Source organism: Paramormyrops kingsleyae, chromosome 10 (assembly GCF_048594095.1).
Source record: "Paramormyrops kingsleyae isolate MSU_618 chromosome 10, PKINGS_0.4, whole genome shotgun sequence".
In the NCBI taxonomy this organism is placed as follows: Eukaryota; Metazoa; Chordata; class Actinopteri; order Osteoglossiformes; family Mormyridae; genus Paramormyrops; species Paramormyrops kingsleyae.
Genome location: NC_132806.1, coordinates 25955252 through 25974140, shown reverse-complemented (window position 1 = coordinate 25974140; position 18889 = coordinate 25955252). Strand labels below are relative to the sequence as shown.

Genomic DNA, 18889 nt, shown 5'->3' with positions numbered 1-18889 from the left:
GTTGTCATCCGTCTGCACTGATTAGGGTAGCAAAAGTGTTACGTTGTATTTTTTGATCCTCTGGTCACATTGTGCATGGCTCTGGAAAAGAGCATCTGGTTAGTGAATAATAATTAAATGTAAATAACTGAAATGAGAGGATATCAGCCATATTTATACTGAGTGAATGTAGGTGTATGATGGGCAGGGGTGATGTAAGGGGGGGGGGGCATTAGGACGAATCCAAGGGCCCCCGAGTGACAGGGTCTCCAAAAAATTTGAAAAATAACTGGTCTGGACAGGGGGCCCATAATATTTAGCAATACCCCTGATGAAGATATGAAAGTTAGCAGATGGCTTAGTTGAATGTGATAGTGTAATTAAACAGTACTGACCATGCATATCTATGCATTCACTTGGGCCAAAAATCCTGCTGTTGCTGTGTAAGACAGACTGGTACAGCAGGTCATGCTCCCTCCTGATGGGATGTGCTTGTTCTTTCGCCAGGTTTACCCCCTCTCGCAGCAAGACCCTCTCGTGATTGGTCACCCTAGATGTAGGACAAAGTCACTGAGCGGGTTTGTTGCCGCTTTGACTAAGCCTCTTTCCACAAAGCATACCACTTGCTCCATAACTAGAACATTTAGTCATGCTGGAGATTCCGAAAGCCACTGTTAACCTCTTAACTCATAGTGTATCTATCAGGATCCACTTTTCTCATTCCTAAACCCTAATCTTTTTCTCCTAATTTATTTATGCTGAGCTTGTGGTTTGCAGATAAATGCGGTAGCCGGGCTGTGATTAACTACCCCGCCGCTTTTGAGAACAGCGTGTGCACAAACGGACGTCCTGTTCCCTTTACAATCACAATTCCAGGCACATGGCTATGTACCATAAGGCACTCACATTATGCACATAATGCACATTATTTTACATACACAAACCATAAACCCCTGCTCCATCCATTAATCCTACTTATGTACCACCTTCCATGCCACAACAGAAACTGCTTCTTACAAAAAAAAACGCAACAATTTTTGAGATTCTATTATAAAAATATGTCTTTATTGCATATAAAAGATCTTGAACTTGATAAATAAGCTACTGAAAGAGGCCACAAAGGAGGGGCGATGAAGTCGGAAAGCCCCGTAAGACCATATTTTTTATATAGAAGGAGCAAAGAAAACATAGCCGATATAAAGATATAGAGATCATTCCACATTCCGTAATTATTATCAATACTATGGCACCACATCCATTTTCTGTCTTGGCCATTAAATGCAGCTTATCAAAGCCCTCGTACTGAATACTGAACATCACCAAAAAAGTAGAAACAAAGTGTCCATTTCAGTCAGTTTAATACTGCCATTGTGATTCTGCTGTCATCAGCCAGACCCAGCAGCAGTAGCCATGGAGCGACATCATCATTCTTGTCCGGTTTGGACGGTTCCATCACAGTGTCATATCTTGCACCTCTAGAAGCATGGCATCTTGCTCGGTCCGCAGCTGGTCTCTGGTTAAAAGTCGACCCACCAGCTCTGAACTAAGGTCTGGGAAGAGGGGGTCACACAAGTGTAGACACTCAGGGAAAAGAACAGACAGCTAAGTGTGTGTAAGGAACACTGCTGGACTATTTGTATGCTGAGGAAAAGCCAGTATAACAGCTAGTAATGGTACAACCCAAGGGCGTAGGTTTGGTTTCAGCATTGGTACGGACCAAATCAGCCCCAAAGCTCACACTTGCCCACACACACACACACACACACACACACACACACACAGTTCTTTAGTACACAGTGTCCCAAATCTATACCCTTGGTACAGCCTCAAAGACTGACCTATAACAATCGTGTTGGTCAATAATGGTTGGAACACTGACCGTGAACACTCTGGGTCAGTGAAATCCTCAGTGCATCCAACTGCTGCAGGCTGAGGTTCTGCAAGTCGCTGAGGTCCAGCTTCTTCCTCTTGATTGGGGTTTCACAGCACGCAGTACACTGAGGGATAAGGGAAGTTGGGCTCTGTGTGCATTTATATATGTATTAATATTACTATTTCAGTAAAGTAGTATTTTTGCAATTATGTTTCCTGACAACTTCCCCACCTTCCCTGGCGCCCAACTCATCTCACCTCCTTCTCCTTCTGCTCAGTTCGCAGCTTGTCTCTGAGCGCGCTCAGTGCAGCTCTCACTTCTTGTTTCAGACCACCTGACTTGCTTCCACTAACCGGGGCAGGGGGTCGGTGCACGGCTTGGAGGGGCTGCGAGGCGACAGTGATGCGTTTTCGTGCTTTTAATTTAGAGCGGGGTGCCTGACACCTTCTGTTATCCTTGCTGCTGTCATCTGTCGATCAAATATTTTCTCACTGGCTTACATCTCCTCATGACGACTGTCACCCTGTATCCTTACCTGCTGCACGGCTTCATCTTCATCCTCCTCCTCACTTTCACTGTTGTTAATAAAGCAAAGCTGAAGGTTCATCCGATTCTGGAGCCTGAAAATACGGAAAGAGGGGAGTTGTTCTCATGCTTAACACTGATGACTATGTATGTTGATTACATGAGCTTTATGGAGATTACGGGTTGATTAACTTTACAACGTCAAAAATAGAACAAAAACAGAACAGAACAGTCCAAGCAACCTAAAGACTGCCTTTATGAAGGGCCCATATAGAGAAAATTAGATTAAGGGCTTTCCAATCAGATGGACATGCTTTGGGTGTTACCTGGAGGTTAGAGCAATGATTCTGCTGTTACACTCTTCCTCTCCATCGTCCCAGGCATCTCTCCAACACCCGCGCTCCCGTTCCCTTCTCCAACCCCCTGATACACACTCCTGTTCCTGGAAACCCATAAACTAGAGAATTATTAAAAGCTGGTGAACTACCCAAACAACTCAACACTAGACAACACTAGGACATTCAGACAAAATTCCTAAAGTGTTTGTGTTGTTGCATTTTGTCCCAGCCATTTTGCTTACTAGGCCCCATGCAACCCTAACCCTTTACTCATTCACACTGTAAACTAGGAGCAGTCTTCTCCAATTACATCCTTGGTATGACAGATTAAATCAGAAATATGTGTCTGAAATGTCGTGTTGTTCTATGGAATTTTATGTTGTTCAGATTTATAAAACATCCACCATTGAACCACTCTACAATGTTGGACCATAACAACCACAGCATCCTTCCCAACCAGTTTTTTGACCTTGTATTTCTCCCTCTTCTCCTCTTCCTGTTTCTCTAGTTCAGCAATACGCAGACTCAGAGCCTCCCAATGCATGATGGGCAGCCCTAAGTCATCATCATTGACCTCCTCCTGCCAGACAGTGGCTGCTCCTTCCACAGCCTGACCAAAGTCCTCCGCTTCATCGCTTTCTTTCTCTTCTCGCCGCTCTCTCTCTCTCTCCTTCTCTCCCTCCATTCCTTGTTCCACACCTTGTGAGGTGGAGATACGACGGGGTCACTGGGTAGGGCCCTCTACGGAGGAATGGGGGAAAGAAAAACAAACATCACGTGAAACACCACAGAAAGAGACAGAGAAGCCAACAAGAAGCACTTTCAACAAGGATCCTCAATGTAGCTGCTTCAAAATCCAGATTCATAAATATTTGTAAAGTACTTTTTTCTTTTTGAGAGCTTGACCAGTGTAGATAAACTTTAATAAGGTTAAAGATAGAATTATACTATTATTATACTGTACATTTATACTTAAATTACTTTAACTATCTCTGAACTGGATAGTTATGAAAAAAGATATGCACTGTAATTAAGCCTACTTTTCAGGATTGACCATGTAACCATATTTATACTAAACTAACAACTTTTACTTTATGTTCTACAGTCCTGTGCCTAAACTACAGCCAAACAGGAAACTAACTAATCTTCCCTGTTGCTTGTAATAAGGCAGTTTCATACTAGAGTAACACAGATAATAGGCCTACTTAAATTTTTGTTTTAATAGCTACAATACAAAATAAACATTCTTACTCAGGAGAAAATGAGCATCCTGTTCAGAAAGAACAGCATTACAAGATGTAAAATCCAAAAATTCAAAGCCAAGAATACTCACCTTGTTAGACTACACATATTTAAGTGCTGATAGGTGAAAATAAAACAACAAGTTGTCAAATTGGGATATGCTATTGGGAAATTTCTTCCTTGCAATGTGGCGTCAGCAGTCAGTTTTCCAATACGAACATTTTTATATAAAAATGGTAAATAGTACAGGAAAAAAAGATCTGTTTTATATTTCTTGTTTATATATGACCCACGTTGATTCATGCCGCTCTTGAACGTCCCAAAGCGGTACTCGATACCTGGAGTGTGGACGGGCTTCCAGGTAAAGTGAGAAGCGACAGCCTGGCAGCACATGGGGCGTTATCGGTCTTATGTCGAAAAGCGTTTAAGGTTCTGGCTAAACTTAGTGGTTGATGAATGCTTTGTGGGGGGATAATATGCTAAAAAAAAAAGGAAATGGAAAAGAAACAAAAGGAGCCTAGCCTGCTTGCTGTTGTGGGTGCGGAGAAAACACATATTCAGGGCGCTGATCAGCTTTAGTACAAACAGAGTACAATGTCCACCGGGAACTTACCAAATGAAATCGTCCAGCGCCCAGCAGCACACTCGCTTCTTTTTCATACCGCGACTCTAAAGACCTTTCGCACTGTCAGGACGACTGTGTCCCCATAACTTTCTTAATCTCTTCCTTTTGAACAAGGAAACACTAGCCTGTTCTCCTTCCTTTCCAACCTCCGTTTCTCCTCCCTTCCCGTTTTCACAGTTTTTTTTTTCCTCGCTTCTTCTTTAACCTCTCGCCGAAAATGTGTCAGTATTCACATCGGGATATAGATTTTTTTAACGCGAATAGCCTACTAATCGTTGCATTTAAATGACAGTAGTGATCCGCTCACGGAACAATGTCTAGTGAACATTAAAAATATTAAGCCTACAAATATGCAGTTTTTGAAAAAGGAAAACGACGAAAATAAGAAGATGCAAAGGAAGGAGAGGGGAGGAGGAAAAGACGACGAATGAGTACTGAAAATTTCCAGGTGTCCAATTTCATGATTGCGGGACGGCCGAAAACCAGATGGAGAAACACGCGGAGATGCCAGGGGCCACTGCTCGCCGTAAAATGCGTAAAGCGAACTCCTCCGCTGATACTTATAATTGCATTTCTGCTAAAACTCACGTAATTCGTTTAGTTATTAACTGCAAAACTATATCCATTGTGTAACTTCACCAGAAAAGTAGTTTAGTTTAAATGACCGACATTGAATCTATCACTAACTTTCCCCCTTGAAATGACTACATTGTCGGTTTACACATTTCTCCCGTACGTGTGGTAGATATCCAGTTTGTTAAGTATTTGGAGAAAACCAAAGTGTCTCCATGCAGATGTTTGAATCCACTGTTTTCTATTATGGCCTTTTTATGTTAACAATGCAGGCTCAAAGTGTTAGATTTTAGATTTAAAATAGATTTTAAAATTCGAGAGTCACATCCATATTAATAAAACAGCAGAGAGTATTATACTCAGGGATATAACTGAATGTAAATATTAATGTTTAGTGTCTGGCAGTTTAAAGCAACTTGAACATGAATTCACGTTACTGATTCTAAAAATAAAATGTTAAAATGCATTTTAAAAAGCTTTTTGTTTGCATGACAGGTAGCATGTGCCTGAAATTTATGGGTTTAAGTGCTATGGGTAGTTCTGCTGTTAGCTATTTTTGTGCAAGATGCACAACTTGAAAATAACATTGAAGGACTTCAGGTTGAATCAAGTTTTTTTACGTATATACACCGACACTGCCATCTGTCGATCATGGTCGGAAACAGCGCCACGGTGGAACATTCTTACTACCCTTTGAAGAATGTAAGAAAAATAATTGATAGACTTTCATGAATACTTCTATGCCTGTAACTTCAGAAGTTGTACAAGAGTGGACTGCTGGTTTGCAATATCTTATTGAAAGTTGTATTGTATTGCAAGTGGATAAGAACGACTCCGATATGTAATCATTACTGGCACAGAATGTGTTTTCTTTGTCGTGTTGGTGAAGTAATGTCTCCATTGTGCATGCTAGCAGAAAGCCAGTTATTAGCAAAGCTGTGTTTAGGCTGACTTGTCCAAATTAAAAGTCGTCAGCCGTGTGGATATCATGCTAGCTTTAAACATAAAAATGTACTGTCTTTGTAATATATAAGTCAACAGATTTATTGAGCTGAACCTGCAGTCATGTGGAAGACGCTGACTCTGGAGCTGCTGTGTAGAATCACAAGAATTTACTTAAGAATGAAATTATACAGTATCTAGGGTAATTAGTATTCAGTGATGGTGCTGAACAGCTTCTCATTCTTTGCACTGAGAGGCAAATACAATAGGCACACAGATAGCAAAGTATGTGTTGTATGTGTTTACTTTTTGATGCCAATTCAAAGCATTCGAACACAATGGGGTTAGATATCTTGGAGAAGAGAAGCACTTTGGGAAAAAAAAAAGACGACACAAACAAAATAAGCTAAAAGACAGATGATATACAGAAAATACGGCGGTGGGGGAGGGGGGGGGGAAGCAGACAATGAGACCAGACAGACAGTGAGGCAGTAGGGCTGTTGGCTTTTACTGAGTGTATTTATTGAGGTTTTTGAAGGGCTTCAGACAGCACCCAGAAGGCCAAAGGCACACATACAAAGCGAGACTGGCACACAGCAACCACCACAGGAAGAGTTTGGCACAGGGTGATTGGCTGAAGCTGTATGCATCAGCGGAATATAAGCTACAATGAAAAGAGTGATAGTAGGCATCGCAGATATAAAAAAAACAGCCATAATACTTGTTGTGATGGTGATGGGAATAATATGGGAGTGAAGGCTTCTGTAGTCCTGTCGTTGCTTGTACATTGCCTTAATTTTGCTTCTGTGTTACAAAGGTGCATTAAAATAAGTGCATTTTCCCCATGCATTGTAGCTCCCTCAGATCTGACCACTGGAAACTGGGGGGAATAGAGGGGGGGGGGCACCCAGTTCTGCCAAAGGATCTGCTCATTACATGGTCATCTCAGACAGAACCATAAGTGTAGCATTTTATTTTAATAAAACTTCTTTTTTTTCATATAATAAAACTACATAACATGTTTGGGAAGCAGCATCAGCAATCAGCAAGCAGCAAGCTTATGGCCAGAAGACACATCAGCTGCAAATGCCATTCTATTCAACACACTAGCAGCCATTAAAAACTGCTGCGCAGCAGATTAAATAAAGAAAAAAAAAAACAATATTAGAAATATGGCACTTTTATGTTGTCCATACATAACCTGTTCCCCATCTTGATAAGTCTAGTCATGAATATCATCATTACTAATGTATTTCATTGCATTTAAAAATGAAAGTAACCAGAATACTGAATTATTGCTAACATCATAATCATAACATCTGAGTCAATATGATAATAAGAATAATGACAATTGTTATACACGGTTCTTACAATATCAGTATTGTATAATTTCATACAGAAAATAACAGTCACGATATTTGGAAAGGGACGCAGTCAAGGGTGGGCTCAGGGCATGCATGGCGGGGGGAGAAGGACACAGGACGGCCTCTTTTCAGACAAGAGGCACTTAAGCAGCTGTCACTCAAGACTCATTAAAATATGCGCCCACACACACACAAACACGCACACACACACACAAACACACATACATTTTCTCCCTTTTCCATTAATAGATAATCTTGGTTTTTAAAATGTTTATTTTCACTTTAAATACACTGTAAATCTATGCTATAGTGCTCCAGTTACAATAGGTAGGAGCAGCATTCCTGGTGACTAACTAATCAGAATGCCTACTGCGAGACTTGCAGACTAGTCAGTGATCCAGGTCTTATCCTCAGTGCCATCAGGAGTGGAAAGAAATAACATCCGTCTGGCAGGCAAGGCGTGAGACAGTCAGCATACATGGACAGGAAAGCAAAATAAAAAGTCCACATAGACGCATATTACGCACAACCTCGAACATGACAATAAGTAATACTCCTGAAAGGGCTGGACTTTGACACAGTTTCACACTGACGCATGCAGACGACGGACCTACACAGGACGGTTGATAAATACAGTTCAGAGCAAAGGGGGTAGATTTCACAAGTCTGTATTTTCTCGCTGACCCCTCTCCTGCACAAGCCAGCTACTGTCAGTCCCACCTGGGGCAATGGCCTGACACAGAACCCCCATCACATTTAACAGTGCCAAGTCAATTATCCCCCCTCCCCCGTTTGCATTACAGGAAGCACGTCCTTAAAGGATGAGGGGGGTAGCAGAATGTTATCGATCAGCCGGCACGGCAACAACACCAGTGGCACAAACAAAATTGCTGCTGAGAGAAAAAAAAAAAACCTAAAATGAATATGGACACACCTGAGAGGGGTTGAAAAAATAGAACAAGCTTACGTGAATTACACAAGCATACACAGTGACGTCACTCTGCACACGACAGTGTGCTTCAGTGCAGTTATTTTAGAGCGCACAGTGATAAAATGGCTACTGATCAATAGCTTCCGTTTGTCCTGGAGACAGATAAACACAGAGACGGCGGACGAGATAAATTTTCATGGGAAAAACAGCCATATTAGCACCACAAACACCAACACACCAAACAGTGCCAACTAGTGGTAGGTAATACAAAATGAACGAATCACAAAAATTTAATGAAATCCTTAAGTTAAAAAAAACTGAGTTTTTGGATCCTGAGGATCAGAGTGAATGAGGGTTCCCCTGTCTCAAATATGTGCGCACTGATACTCACCCCCAGGCGCACACACATACATACATGCACTCACGCTTAGTTTTTTTGAGGTCTAAAACGTACAGCTTTTCCTGATATTCTCTGAAATCCATTCTTGCGGACAACCGTGCCACTCCATAACACACGCTTCTTCAAACTGAAAGCAGAAAAGCACTCCATTGCTGCGTCGGTCTGACGCCGCTCACGGCAATGTTTCTGCTCTGGATGTGCACAGAGGACATTGCCCCCTTCTCTATCACCATTTTGGATTGATTCACCAGTAGCAAATGCATTGAGAAAAAACGTGGAGAAATCTGCGAGGAATCTGTGTTCTACTGCCAGTCACGTCACTGCTTTCGGTTTTGTGATAGTGAGCCCCAACTTTTGTCCCAACAATCAAAATATGGAGTGATGCGGTCACCCTAAACCCTACGCTCTCTCATTCCATCAATTCCTCCCACGCCCCCTCTCCTTTCTGCTCTCCACTCAAAGGTCCGCACAGCGCTCCTGTTTGCTGTAGTGGTCAAACTGACTCTTCCAGTGCATCATGTAGGAGCTCCAGCGATGGAACTCCACCTTCCACTGTCGTTCTGCTTCATCGATGTTGTCTGAGAGAACAAAAGGACAAAAAACAAGTGCGGGAGGTCTTTCTTTCATCCCTACAATGGTTAACATTCAAATAACCTGGCATTCGTGCAAAAGTACAGTGTGGATTATTACTGGGACCTATAAACAGAGAGATATGTAGAGACATACAAATATTACTTTGATACTTGAACTTTTTTGTCTTTTATTATATCATTTACCTTTTATCATGGGCATCGCCGCCATTAAATCTGAGGGGGAAGTGTCCCCCTCACATTTCATAATTATTTGTTTGGACCCCCCACATTTAACATAAAATATTAGTTTTATGCCAGTGTGTCCCCCCCACATTCAAAATGCTTCTGACGCCCCTGCCTTTTATTATATGCATTTTGTCCCGAGTTGCATAAATTCTTACTCTATCTCACTTGTCTTATGTTTCCTGTCCTCATCCCTAAAAGCACCCCCTCATTTCCGAGGCCTTTGACCTCAAAGCCAAACTCACAACACTGACCCCTTACTTGACTCCTAATAGGCCACAAATGACATTTTCCACTAGTGTGGCGCCAGAACCAGTCAGCCCTTTGATAAAACTGGTTCTCAAAATTTTTTTTCCCTGCTATCATTGTATATTGCATCAAATAAAACCACTCAGTGTCTGGAACTTCTCAGTACAAGGAACCATTTCAAGAGAAACTGAATTAAATGAAGAGAGTTTTGTGAAAATAATTACACCAGCTGTTAAAATTACAGTTTTTAAATATGATATCCAAATTGAGAAGAATTTCAGCTAATATTATATAACTGATATAATCCAGTACAATAGATAAGGGGATGAAATCCTAAAATTTATTTATTGATGTTGCATTTACTGCACTTAAACTCTAGTATTTTAATGTATTGAAATGTATATGTATGGTATACAAATAATCCTTGTCAATACTTCTAATCTAATTGGAGTCTTCGCATTCATTTGGATGACCCTTTTTAATATTGCTATATATAAATGCCATACAACTGGGAAAACAGACCTATGTGTACAGACCTGGGAACACTGATCCATAGACGTCACCAATAACCCTACAAAACTTGATAACATGTATAATAATTTGTTTTATGTATATGATTGATATTGGTCACACCGATTGCTAAATATACTACGAATAGCCCCGATACCCCCTGATACTGAAACACAAAGTGTTGGCGTGTACCTGTGATGTTGAGGAGCCGAGGCAGGAAGCGGTTCCACAGGGCGCACACTTGTGTCCTCAGGCCACGATGCACCTTCAGCTGCTCTGTGTTCAGGCTTACGTGCTTCTGCTCGTTCGCTGTGAACAGGGGCCACCTTCTCCGGCTGTCAATGGTGCCGTCTGTGTTAATGTTGGGGTTACTGGAGAAGACGACGGAAGCCGATTAGCTTTGATGACCCATAATTGTTGTTGACCCTCTATGGTGTACTACTGGCTTGTTGAGTGATCAACTTTCATGCTCTAATCCTCCGCATCCTGCTACACTTGTGCCACAGCCAACAACCTCTATATGTGACAGGCCTGCGTTAGAGCTTCTCCTACATTTTTCCACTCAGCCCTTGCTACAGCCAATTCTACAACCTCTACCCACCTTGCATTGTAGTTGTCCCTCCCACCTCTACCTAATCTATACTATAGTGCATGCTTTCAACATCCACTTAGCTTGTTACAGCCCACTCTTCCCTTCTCAGTGCTCCCAGACTCCCTCTCTTCTGTCCCTTTCACCCACATTCTCTTCCCACACTCTCAGTCCACCTCACCCAGTGCGGGCGAAATTGGCCCAGTATCGCATCATGCGGCGGCTGAGCCTCTCCTCCTCCGCAGTATAGTTCAGCCTCTTTTCCAGTGGGAGGCCAAACACAAACTCGATCTCGTACCCATGAATAACCCCCATCCATTCTGGCCATGCCAGATTGGAGGCCCGGTGGTCGAAGAGGTAAAGGTAGATAGCTCCTGTGTGGTTTGGTTTAGAAAAGACAGTGACAGAAAGAGGAAGAGAGATAAAGAGGGCTATACATTTCATTTATTAGACTCTTTTCTTGATAACTTCTGAATTTATAGACACTTATTACAATCCTCTTATGACACAAACAAACCTAGAGTATATTATAAACTCAAAGTCGCCTGGATCTAATCCACTGATATGACTTCTATAGTCCAATCATACCTTGCGAGTTAGCTCCGCTGTTGTAGACTGCTCCTGAGTTTCCAACTCCAGGCCCTACACCTCCTGGGGGCCCACCAGCCCCTGCCTGGGAACGAAGGGCAATGTTCTGGGCGTAAGTCCTGGCAAAATGCTGAAGAGGGCAGATAACATTGTGATCGCCCACAATGTCATCCATGGCGTCACGGTTTTTCGTGGGGTTGTCTTCGTCCATCCAGTCTGTGTACTGCAGAACCACTGCCTCTAAGCCAATGTCGTTGGCATGAGGAACACTCATCTTGACTCCCTCCAGGAAGTCTTCCCTAGAAATCAGGCTTTCATTGTCTTTGCTGAACCCAGGGGCTCCATATAGTAGGAAGTATGTGCCCTCATCCTGGTTTACCCCAAGAAGAATCTGTGTGTCCTTGATGTTCCCAGAGCTGAGCATGGTATCGGGACTGTCTGGTAGCACCACCCCATCAATCATGGGGACGAAAGAAAAGCGGAATAGGCCACTGAATGGAAGTACTTGCCACTCCTGCTCGATAAGCTCGTGGGGTGACCGGTTGCGCAGGCATTCTACCAGCTCAGTGTCATTGCCAAACTGACAGCCTACCAGCTTACCCAACTGTGTGGCTCGCCTCCTGGCCTCGGCTGGACTGACAGTAGCCCAAGGGCTGTTGGGCACCCCACTCTGCATGATGGCACGGGAGAAGAGAGGTCGGCTATTGGAGATCAGGAGTTGCATGCCCACAGAGGCACCCCCTGCACTCTCTCCGAATATGGTCACCTGCTTGGGGTTACCTCCAAAAAAATGGATGTTGTCTTGTACCCACTGCAGGGCAAGTTGCTGGTCCAGTAGACCCACATTCCCAGGAGCCTCAGTAGAACCATGCAAGGCCAGGAAGCCAAAGGCACCCACGCGATAATTCATGGAGACCACCACCACCTTCTCTGTGTGAGCGAGGTAACGTCCATCGTAGACATCCAGTGAGGAGGAGCCACTGTAGAAGCCCCCTCCGTAGATCCATACCATAACAGTGAGGTTATGGGGCCGCTGGGTGGCTGGTACCCACACGTTCAGGTACAGGCAGTCCTCGCTCATTTCCCGGTTGGGGTTCCACATCTCAATACCAGGGAAGCCAGGGTATGAAGTGTCCACATACTGAAAACAGGCATTGGGGTAAGCTGTTGCTTCAACTACTCCTGACCAGGGCTTTTTTGGCTCTGACCTGCGGAAGCGCCTTTTCCCTACAGGTGGCTCAGCATAAGGTATGCCCAGGAATGCAGTCACATGTCCCCGATCTGGTACTGCTAGGCGAAAACCTCGCACGCGTCCCAGCCGGGTTGTCACGGTCAACTCTCCCTCACTCTGAGAAACAGACGAAGTTGGAAGGAGACAAAGGAGGAGCAGGAGAGGCAGGAGGAAGAAAGATGTGCGCCTCATGATGTTCAGACTGGTTTTGGAACTTCCTTTTGGCTGAAGATAGACAAAAAATAAGCAGAAAAGAGGGCAAGTGATTATGTATGTGTGTATATATACCCACAAATACAAACAAATGCGTAATACAAAAGAGCAATCTGAAAAAGCGCAAACAAAAGGCAGGTATGAGACTGTGCCTAATAAAAGGGCAACAGAGAAAAACACTTTAGCCGACTATAAATGTATTATCATGAGAGATCCAAAAATCTTAGTAGGTAAACACAAACACTTTTGCTGTTCATTGTAATTCGTAGTGTTGTGTTGTTGCCATGACATTGGGATTAGTGTAGGGGGCACCATGGGGGAAAGGGGTAAATGACTTAGTCTGCAGCTGTGAGTCCAAGCTATTTCTGTCCCCTTTAGCTGTGCAGGGGCCTATTTTGGAGGTGTCACCTCCGTCTATCTTTGTCCATATCAATTGCTATACCGCCTTTTAAATCCTGAAAAGTATTATTAGCTTTTTCCCCCCCAATATTCTTGATCGTTCGAATATTTTCCAGCAATGCCAAGTGTGGTTGTTTGCGGATTCCAGTTTCCACGTTTTGTTTAATCGACAGCTTTTACGTGGGGAAAAAAAAGCAAACAAATCATCTGCACCGGGACTGAAAGGATGACGTCTTTAGCACAGCCTAACGAGTCAGGAGCATAGCATATGTGCTTAGTTGAAAACCGAGTAGCTAAACAAGGACAAAACAGGAAGTGATCACCGTAGCTCGCAAACACACAAAAATGCTACAGTTGGTGTTGCACCACCTGCAAATAGCAGGATGTCCATTAGAGTCCATGTGAGATTGCTAATCTACTCTCCATACTCTGAATGGCTTTCATCTCTTTACTACCAACCTTTTAGCTTGTGCACCAGTCCTGGTTCTCCTGAATCAGATACTGAGCCCATAAAGCCTGTAGGTATAGTTCCATTTGGTTTCCCTTTCCTATGTGCCCATTATGACTTCATTTCACTGTTTCTCTGCCTTGTGTTTATAATCATAAGTTTGAGAAATCTATGTCAGCTACTAACCTGGGTGTCTAATTGGTTAATGACTAGAGTAATCAATTAAATATGAAAAACAAGGCACGCAACTTATAACATAAATGTTTAAAACTGCACCAGTTGATTATCTCTCAGCTTGTAATATGTTTATTTTTAAATAACTTATTTATACCAATTATGCAATTAATATCACATTTAAGTTTTTTTTCCTGAGTTTTTGGATTCCATAATTTCTTATTACGTTAAGGCCTTACTCCTTTCTAGTTTTTCTAGAATACTGTTTTCATCACTAGTTTGAAGTCTATTATATATTTTAGTTTAGGAGTATTCTTACCTGCTGCACTACACTATAAGACCCCAATACATAAACTGTACTGTGCAATTGACTGAATTAAATAAAATAGCTTTTAAGCACTTCATGCAGTCTATGTCATTTGTTGACATGAAATATTACTGATCAGTAATGATGACCCTGACATCAGAAGTCAAAAGACAAGGAAAGAGGGAGCACGTGAACACAGAGAGGAGATAGACAAAGGGACGAGGACAGGGGTTCGAATATAGTTTGGGAAAGCAGAACTGTAGCAGGGTGTGAGCTTATGTGTCTCAATGGGGTTATTAATATCTGTGAGGACAGCTGACGGGAGGAAGTGTGGCTGAGGAGAGGGAGGGATTGTGCATGTCCTATCCCGAATTAGATCCCGGAATCTGTGCAAGAAGTTGGCAGACGGATTGATTTCAGGTTGGGATTACACACCCATGCAACATGCATCTCTTACAGACCCATTCCCTTACTGTAACTCACACCCATGTAAGATTAAATGTTGCTATAATATATAATCGCAACACATGCTTTCAGTCCTGATATGTACATACAAATAATACCCAAACTTCGACGCCTCCCCCACTTCACTGCCAACCTCTGCGCCTCAGCCTGAACCCTGTTCTTGTTGCCATAGGAACCTTGGCCTAGACCGCCTACTACAGGCTTTCTTATTTCTGCTTATATATTATCTTTTTTTTAATGCCTGTTGTCTCATATACACTCTTCCATCTTCCATTTTCTTCCCTAGGTACCTGACTTCTTTAGCTTTTCTATGCAAAAATCCTATACCTCAAATCTCCAGTCATACTTACTTGCATTCCATCCTTAAGGGAATATTTAGGAAGCAAATTATTTTGTTACAATTCAATGACACAAAAAAATGTCACCCAAACAAACGAAAGAATATGACAGTTTGGTGGGTCAGACCCATAACAACACAGCTGCTTGCCGCACTGCTGCACAGCCCTCCTCAGGCACCGTCTCCTCACTTCCATCTGCCACCCTGTGACATGACAGACCCCGTTGTACATTTCAAAACGCTGACAGTTTGACGAGCCTCCCAGGAATCGGTGGAATTTTCCATTTCATGCTCCATCCATCTAATATTTCACACACGGACACACTTCCCGAACCAGACAGCTAGGCCTAGTTAATGCAGCACAATTATCATCAATTAAAAAGGTTGTTACTTATAATCAACATGGGGTCCAACGTGCTGGTACAATTTCCTAAATAATTTCTCTAACCGGTAAGTCTCAATCATTTATATCTCTTCTTCCTTCCTCCACAGAAGAGTAATGTTACCAACAGTTTTTTCTAGTGCCATAAATTAGCTGTATCATGATAGGTGATCAGGTGATAGCAATTAAGAAGGCTGAGAAAGGGCACTGTGAAAACTGAGAATTAAAACTTAAAAAAAAAAAATGACAACTATATTTCTCACATGCACAGTAAATCATATGTTAAGCTCAAACTGAAATCATAATTCAATGTGGTATTAAGATTCATATTCATACATTACTTTCAACTTGCATTGCAAATACTCATAGGAATATTAATCTAAAATATTTCTTAATACCTTAATAAAAAGTTACAAATGAAGTAGCTGAGCTACTGCTTAACGTATAAAACACTTTAAAATAGCACACACTGTAAATAGATAATTGTTTTCTTGTCAGATTAGTGTCATAGTTGATCTTATAATAACAACTGGTTTACAGCGCTCACAAACGGTTCTTGTCACTCAGTAAGTTTTAATATTTTAATAACAAATAGTATATTCGGTAAGGTTCACAAGAGCTCTGAAGCACTTGAGCAGAGGTGATGGGGACACAAATAGGAGACAGAAGGCAGCTGGTAAACGTAAACAAGGCTTAATTTTAGTTAAGGTCCACGGTGCGCGCGTGTCCCTGCACCATGAAAAATAAGGAAAGGGCAATTACATCACTCTTCTTTCAATGATTTGTTTTGGGTGTTGGTAACTCTTCACGTCACGCTAGACAAATCAAAACGATGCTATTGTTTATTACTCTGCACCACGACGTTTGACATACTGCAATGAAAAACAAAATTTTGTAGCGCAGAAACAGCACCACACAGGATGAGCTCGAAAAAAAAAACCTAACCGGTGACAGCTGGAATTTAATATGGTTGACTCCACCACAATCCGTTTGGTTGATGCTGTTTAGTTATTAGTAGGCGCTACAAAAATAAAAATAAAAAATGTCGTATGGCAACATTTTTCTACTAAATTTAATCACATTTATTGCAGAATGATCACAGTATAAAATATTTTAAAAGCATTGCTAAAACATACTTCAATTGCACACCGAAATTCAATTTTGCATGTTGAATAAGATAGATTACTACATCACTAACAAATGTCGGACGAAAACAGAGCCACACCTGCAATGCGAAATCGCGGCATAATCCTGATTATATGCGATGAAGGTCTCCGTATTACAGCAGTTCAGGAGTACTACAGACTGGGCGTCTGCTGGCGAAACAGATGCGTGTAGAAACGCTTACGAGCGCACTACTCCGCAGCAACACACATGCAACAGTACATGCACGAGCTGTCACACACAGTTAAAATCCCCCATACCGCTTTCTGTCCTCGATTTAAGACTCCGAGTTAAAGGCTGTGTTTCTATTTGTTAAAAAAATTGTTTCGATTTGTTCTTTTTCTGGCTGAAGCGAGACGCCTGCGGTAAACCTTCCGTGGTGTGAATTACTATACCTGTCCCTGGCTGATAAACTCACTCAGCCGCGTTGGTTTTTGCTTCCCTTCTGTCCTCGTCCTTCAGTGGGGGTAACTGCTGCTCCAGTCTGGAGTGAAGAGGTTGTTGAACGGGAGTTAATGGACTGAGTCGAGGAACTGTGGCAATGTAGAGACCAAAATGCTTAACGTCGCTCAGCGCCGCATTATATGTAAATGAGTACACAGTGCGCGCTGCACTGCTACAGCGGAGGCAGAGGATTGCCCATAATAAACCCTTTAGAATAAAAAAAAAGAAAAAAAGTACTTCTCGCGAGAAGTACCATCCCACACCTTAAGGGTTGTGTAAATATTACAAAAATGATAAAAAGGTACAAAAATACACAATATATTTATTATATGCTAGTTGCATGTGAAAATATGTCAAAATTTGTAATAATACGTGAAATTTTTAAATACTTATGTATGCATATGTATTGTTAGGAAGACCCATTAATCCATCCATCCATTTTCCATACCCTCTTGTCCTACGCAGGGTTGTGAGGGGTCTGGAGCCTGTCCTGGATGCTACAGGTTCAAGGCAGGGAATAAGTCAGGATGGGGCACCAGCCCATTGCAGCTGTTTGGAACAATTTAACAATAAAATTTTTGCAATACATTTTCAGAATCCACAGACTAAAGCTAACACTCCCCAGTAAAACACATCACTAGCAAACTATTTTAAAACATTGTTATAGATTTGTGTGTGAAATTGTGATTTGTAACTGTTCCTGGGATATACTTATTTGTTACTTAGTTGCACATTTAAATTTATTTTGCATAGGTGGACTCACTTCTTGAATAAACATAAATTCAGGTGTAATTGAGAGAGTAGGATATAGCCCTAAAAATAATAAATTGAAAGATTTACCACAGATTCAGCTCAAGTTGCACCTTGCAAAGTAGAACAGATTGATTAAGAAGGCCAGCAGGGCTGGAGGTGGATAGGCACAGACCACAGGATGGGCTTCCCTGTAGACCACAGTGTCCCCGTCACTGCAATGGGGCATTGGGATCCACACAGACCACAGGATGGGCTTCCCTGTAGACCACAGTGTCCCCGTCACTGCAATGGGGCATTGGGATCCACACAGACCACAGGATGGGCTTCCCTGTTGACCACAGTGTCCCCGTCACTGCAATGGGGCATTGGGATCCACACAGACCACAGGATGGGCTTCCCTGTTGACCACAGTGTCCCCGTCACTGCAATGGGGCATTGGGATCCACACAGACCACAGGATGGGCTTCCCTGTTGACCACAGTGTCCCCGTCACTGCAATGGGGCATTGGGATCCACACAGACCACAGGATGGGCTTCCCTGTTGACCACAGTGTCCCAGTCGCTGCACTGGGGCATTGGGATCCACACAGACCACAGGATGGGCTTCCCTGTTGACCACAGTGTCCCCGTCGCTGCAATGGGGCATTGGGATCCACACAGACCACAGGATGGGCTTCCCTGTTGAGCACAGTGTCCCAGTCGCTGTACTGGGGCATTGGGATCCATACAGACCATAGGATGGCCTAACCTGTTGGCCACAGTGTCCCAGTCGCTGCACTGGGGCATTGCGATCCATACAGACCACAGGATGGGCTTCCCTGTTGACCACAGTGTCCCAGTCACTGTATTGGGGCATTGGGATCCATACAGACCACAGGATGGGCTTCCCTGTTGACCACAGTGTCCCAGTCACTGTACTGGGGCATTGGGATCCATACAGACCATAGGATGGCCTAACCTGTTGAGCACAGTGTCCCAGTCGCTGCACTGGGGCATTGGGATCCACACAGACCACAGTGTGGGCTAACC

General features: G+C 42.8%; 2 protein-coding genes across 6 annotated transcripts; both read right to left on the bottom strand.

Annotated features, from left to right (window-relative positions):
* Positions 1–1013: 1013 nt before the first annotated feature.
* On the bottom strand, positions 1014–5119 carry LOC111846326 (schwannomin-interacting protein 1). 2 transcript variants are annotated; one of them, XM_023816399.2, is made up of 7 exons: positions 4571–5119; positions 3185–3456; positions 2704–2819; positions 2388–2472; positions 2110–2238; positions 1859–2000; positions 1014–1529 (listed from the first exon to the last, which is right to left on the bottom strand). In XM_023816399.2, the coding sequence occupies exons 2-7, from the start codon at positions 3398–3400 to the stop codon at positions 1432–1434; spliced, it is 786 nt and encodes a 261-aa protein (XP_023672167.1). In that variant the 5' UTR covers positions 3401–3456; positions 4571–5119; the 3' UTR covers positions 1014–1431. The 2 variants fall into 2 exon arrangements, with proteins under 2 accessions (XP_023672167.1, XP_023672168.1); XM_023816400.2 differs by having other exon boundaries at positions 1859–1976; positions 4571–5117.
* Positions 5120–6383: 1264 nt separating this feature from the next.
* On the bottom strand, positions 6384–17308 carry ache (acetylcholinesterase (Yt blood group)). Of its 4 annotated transcripts, none has more exons than XM_023816396.2 (5): positions 17082–17308; positions 11544–12999; positions 11137–11329; positions 10559–10737; positions 6384–9370 (listed from the first exon to the last, which is right to left on the bottom strand). In XM_023816396.2, exons 2-5 carry the CDS (start codon positions 12964–12966, stop codon positions 9249–9251), a joined length of 1917 nt encoding a protein of 638 aa, XP_023672164.1. In that variant the 5' UTR covers positions 12967–12999; positions 17082–17308; the 3' UTR covers positions 6384–9248. The 4 variants fall into 4 exon arrangements, with proteins under 4 accessions (XP_023672164.1, XP_023672163.1, XP_023672166.1 ...); XM_023816395.2 differs by having other exon boundaries at positions 17059–17307; XM_023816398.2 differs by lacking the exon at positions 17082–17308 and adding an exon at positions 16924–17049.
* Positions 17309–18889: the final 1581 nt, after the last annotated feature.

Excerpts from the sequence above, each read along its gene's own strand:
- ache (XM_023816396.2), bottom strand. The coding sequence starts at position 12,966 with ATGAGGCGCACATCTTTCTTCCTCCTGCCTCTCCTGCTCCTCCTTTGT. Across the intron at positions 11,330-11,543 it reads CAGCGGAGCTAACTCGCAAG|GAGCTATCTACCTTTACCTC; the intron begins GTATGATTGGAC and ends CAAACCACACAG. Across the intron at positions 9,371-10,558 it reads TCGGCTCCTCAACATCACAG|ACAACATCGATGAAGCAGAA; the intron begins GTACACGCCAAC and ends TTGTTCTCTCAG.
- LOC111846326 (XM_023816399.2), bottom strand. The coding sequence starts at position 3,400 with ATGGAGGGAGAGAAGGAGAGAGAGAGAGAGCGGCGAGAAGAGAAAGAA. Across the intron at positions 2,820-3,184 it reads AGAAGAGGGAGAAATACAAG|GAACAGGAGTGTGTATCAGG; the intron begins GTCAAAAAACTG and ends ATGGGTTTCCAG. Across the intron at positions 1,530-1,858 it reads ACTGACCCAGAGTGTTCACG|ACCTTAGTTCAGAGCTGGTG; the intron begins GTCAGTGTTCCA and ends CCCTCTTCCCAG.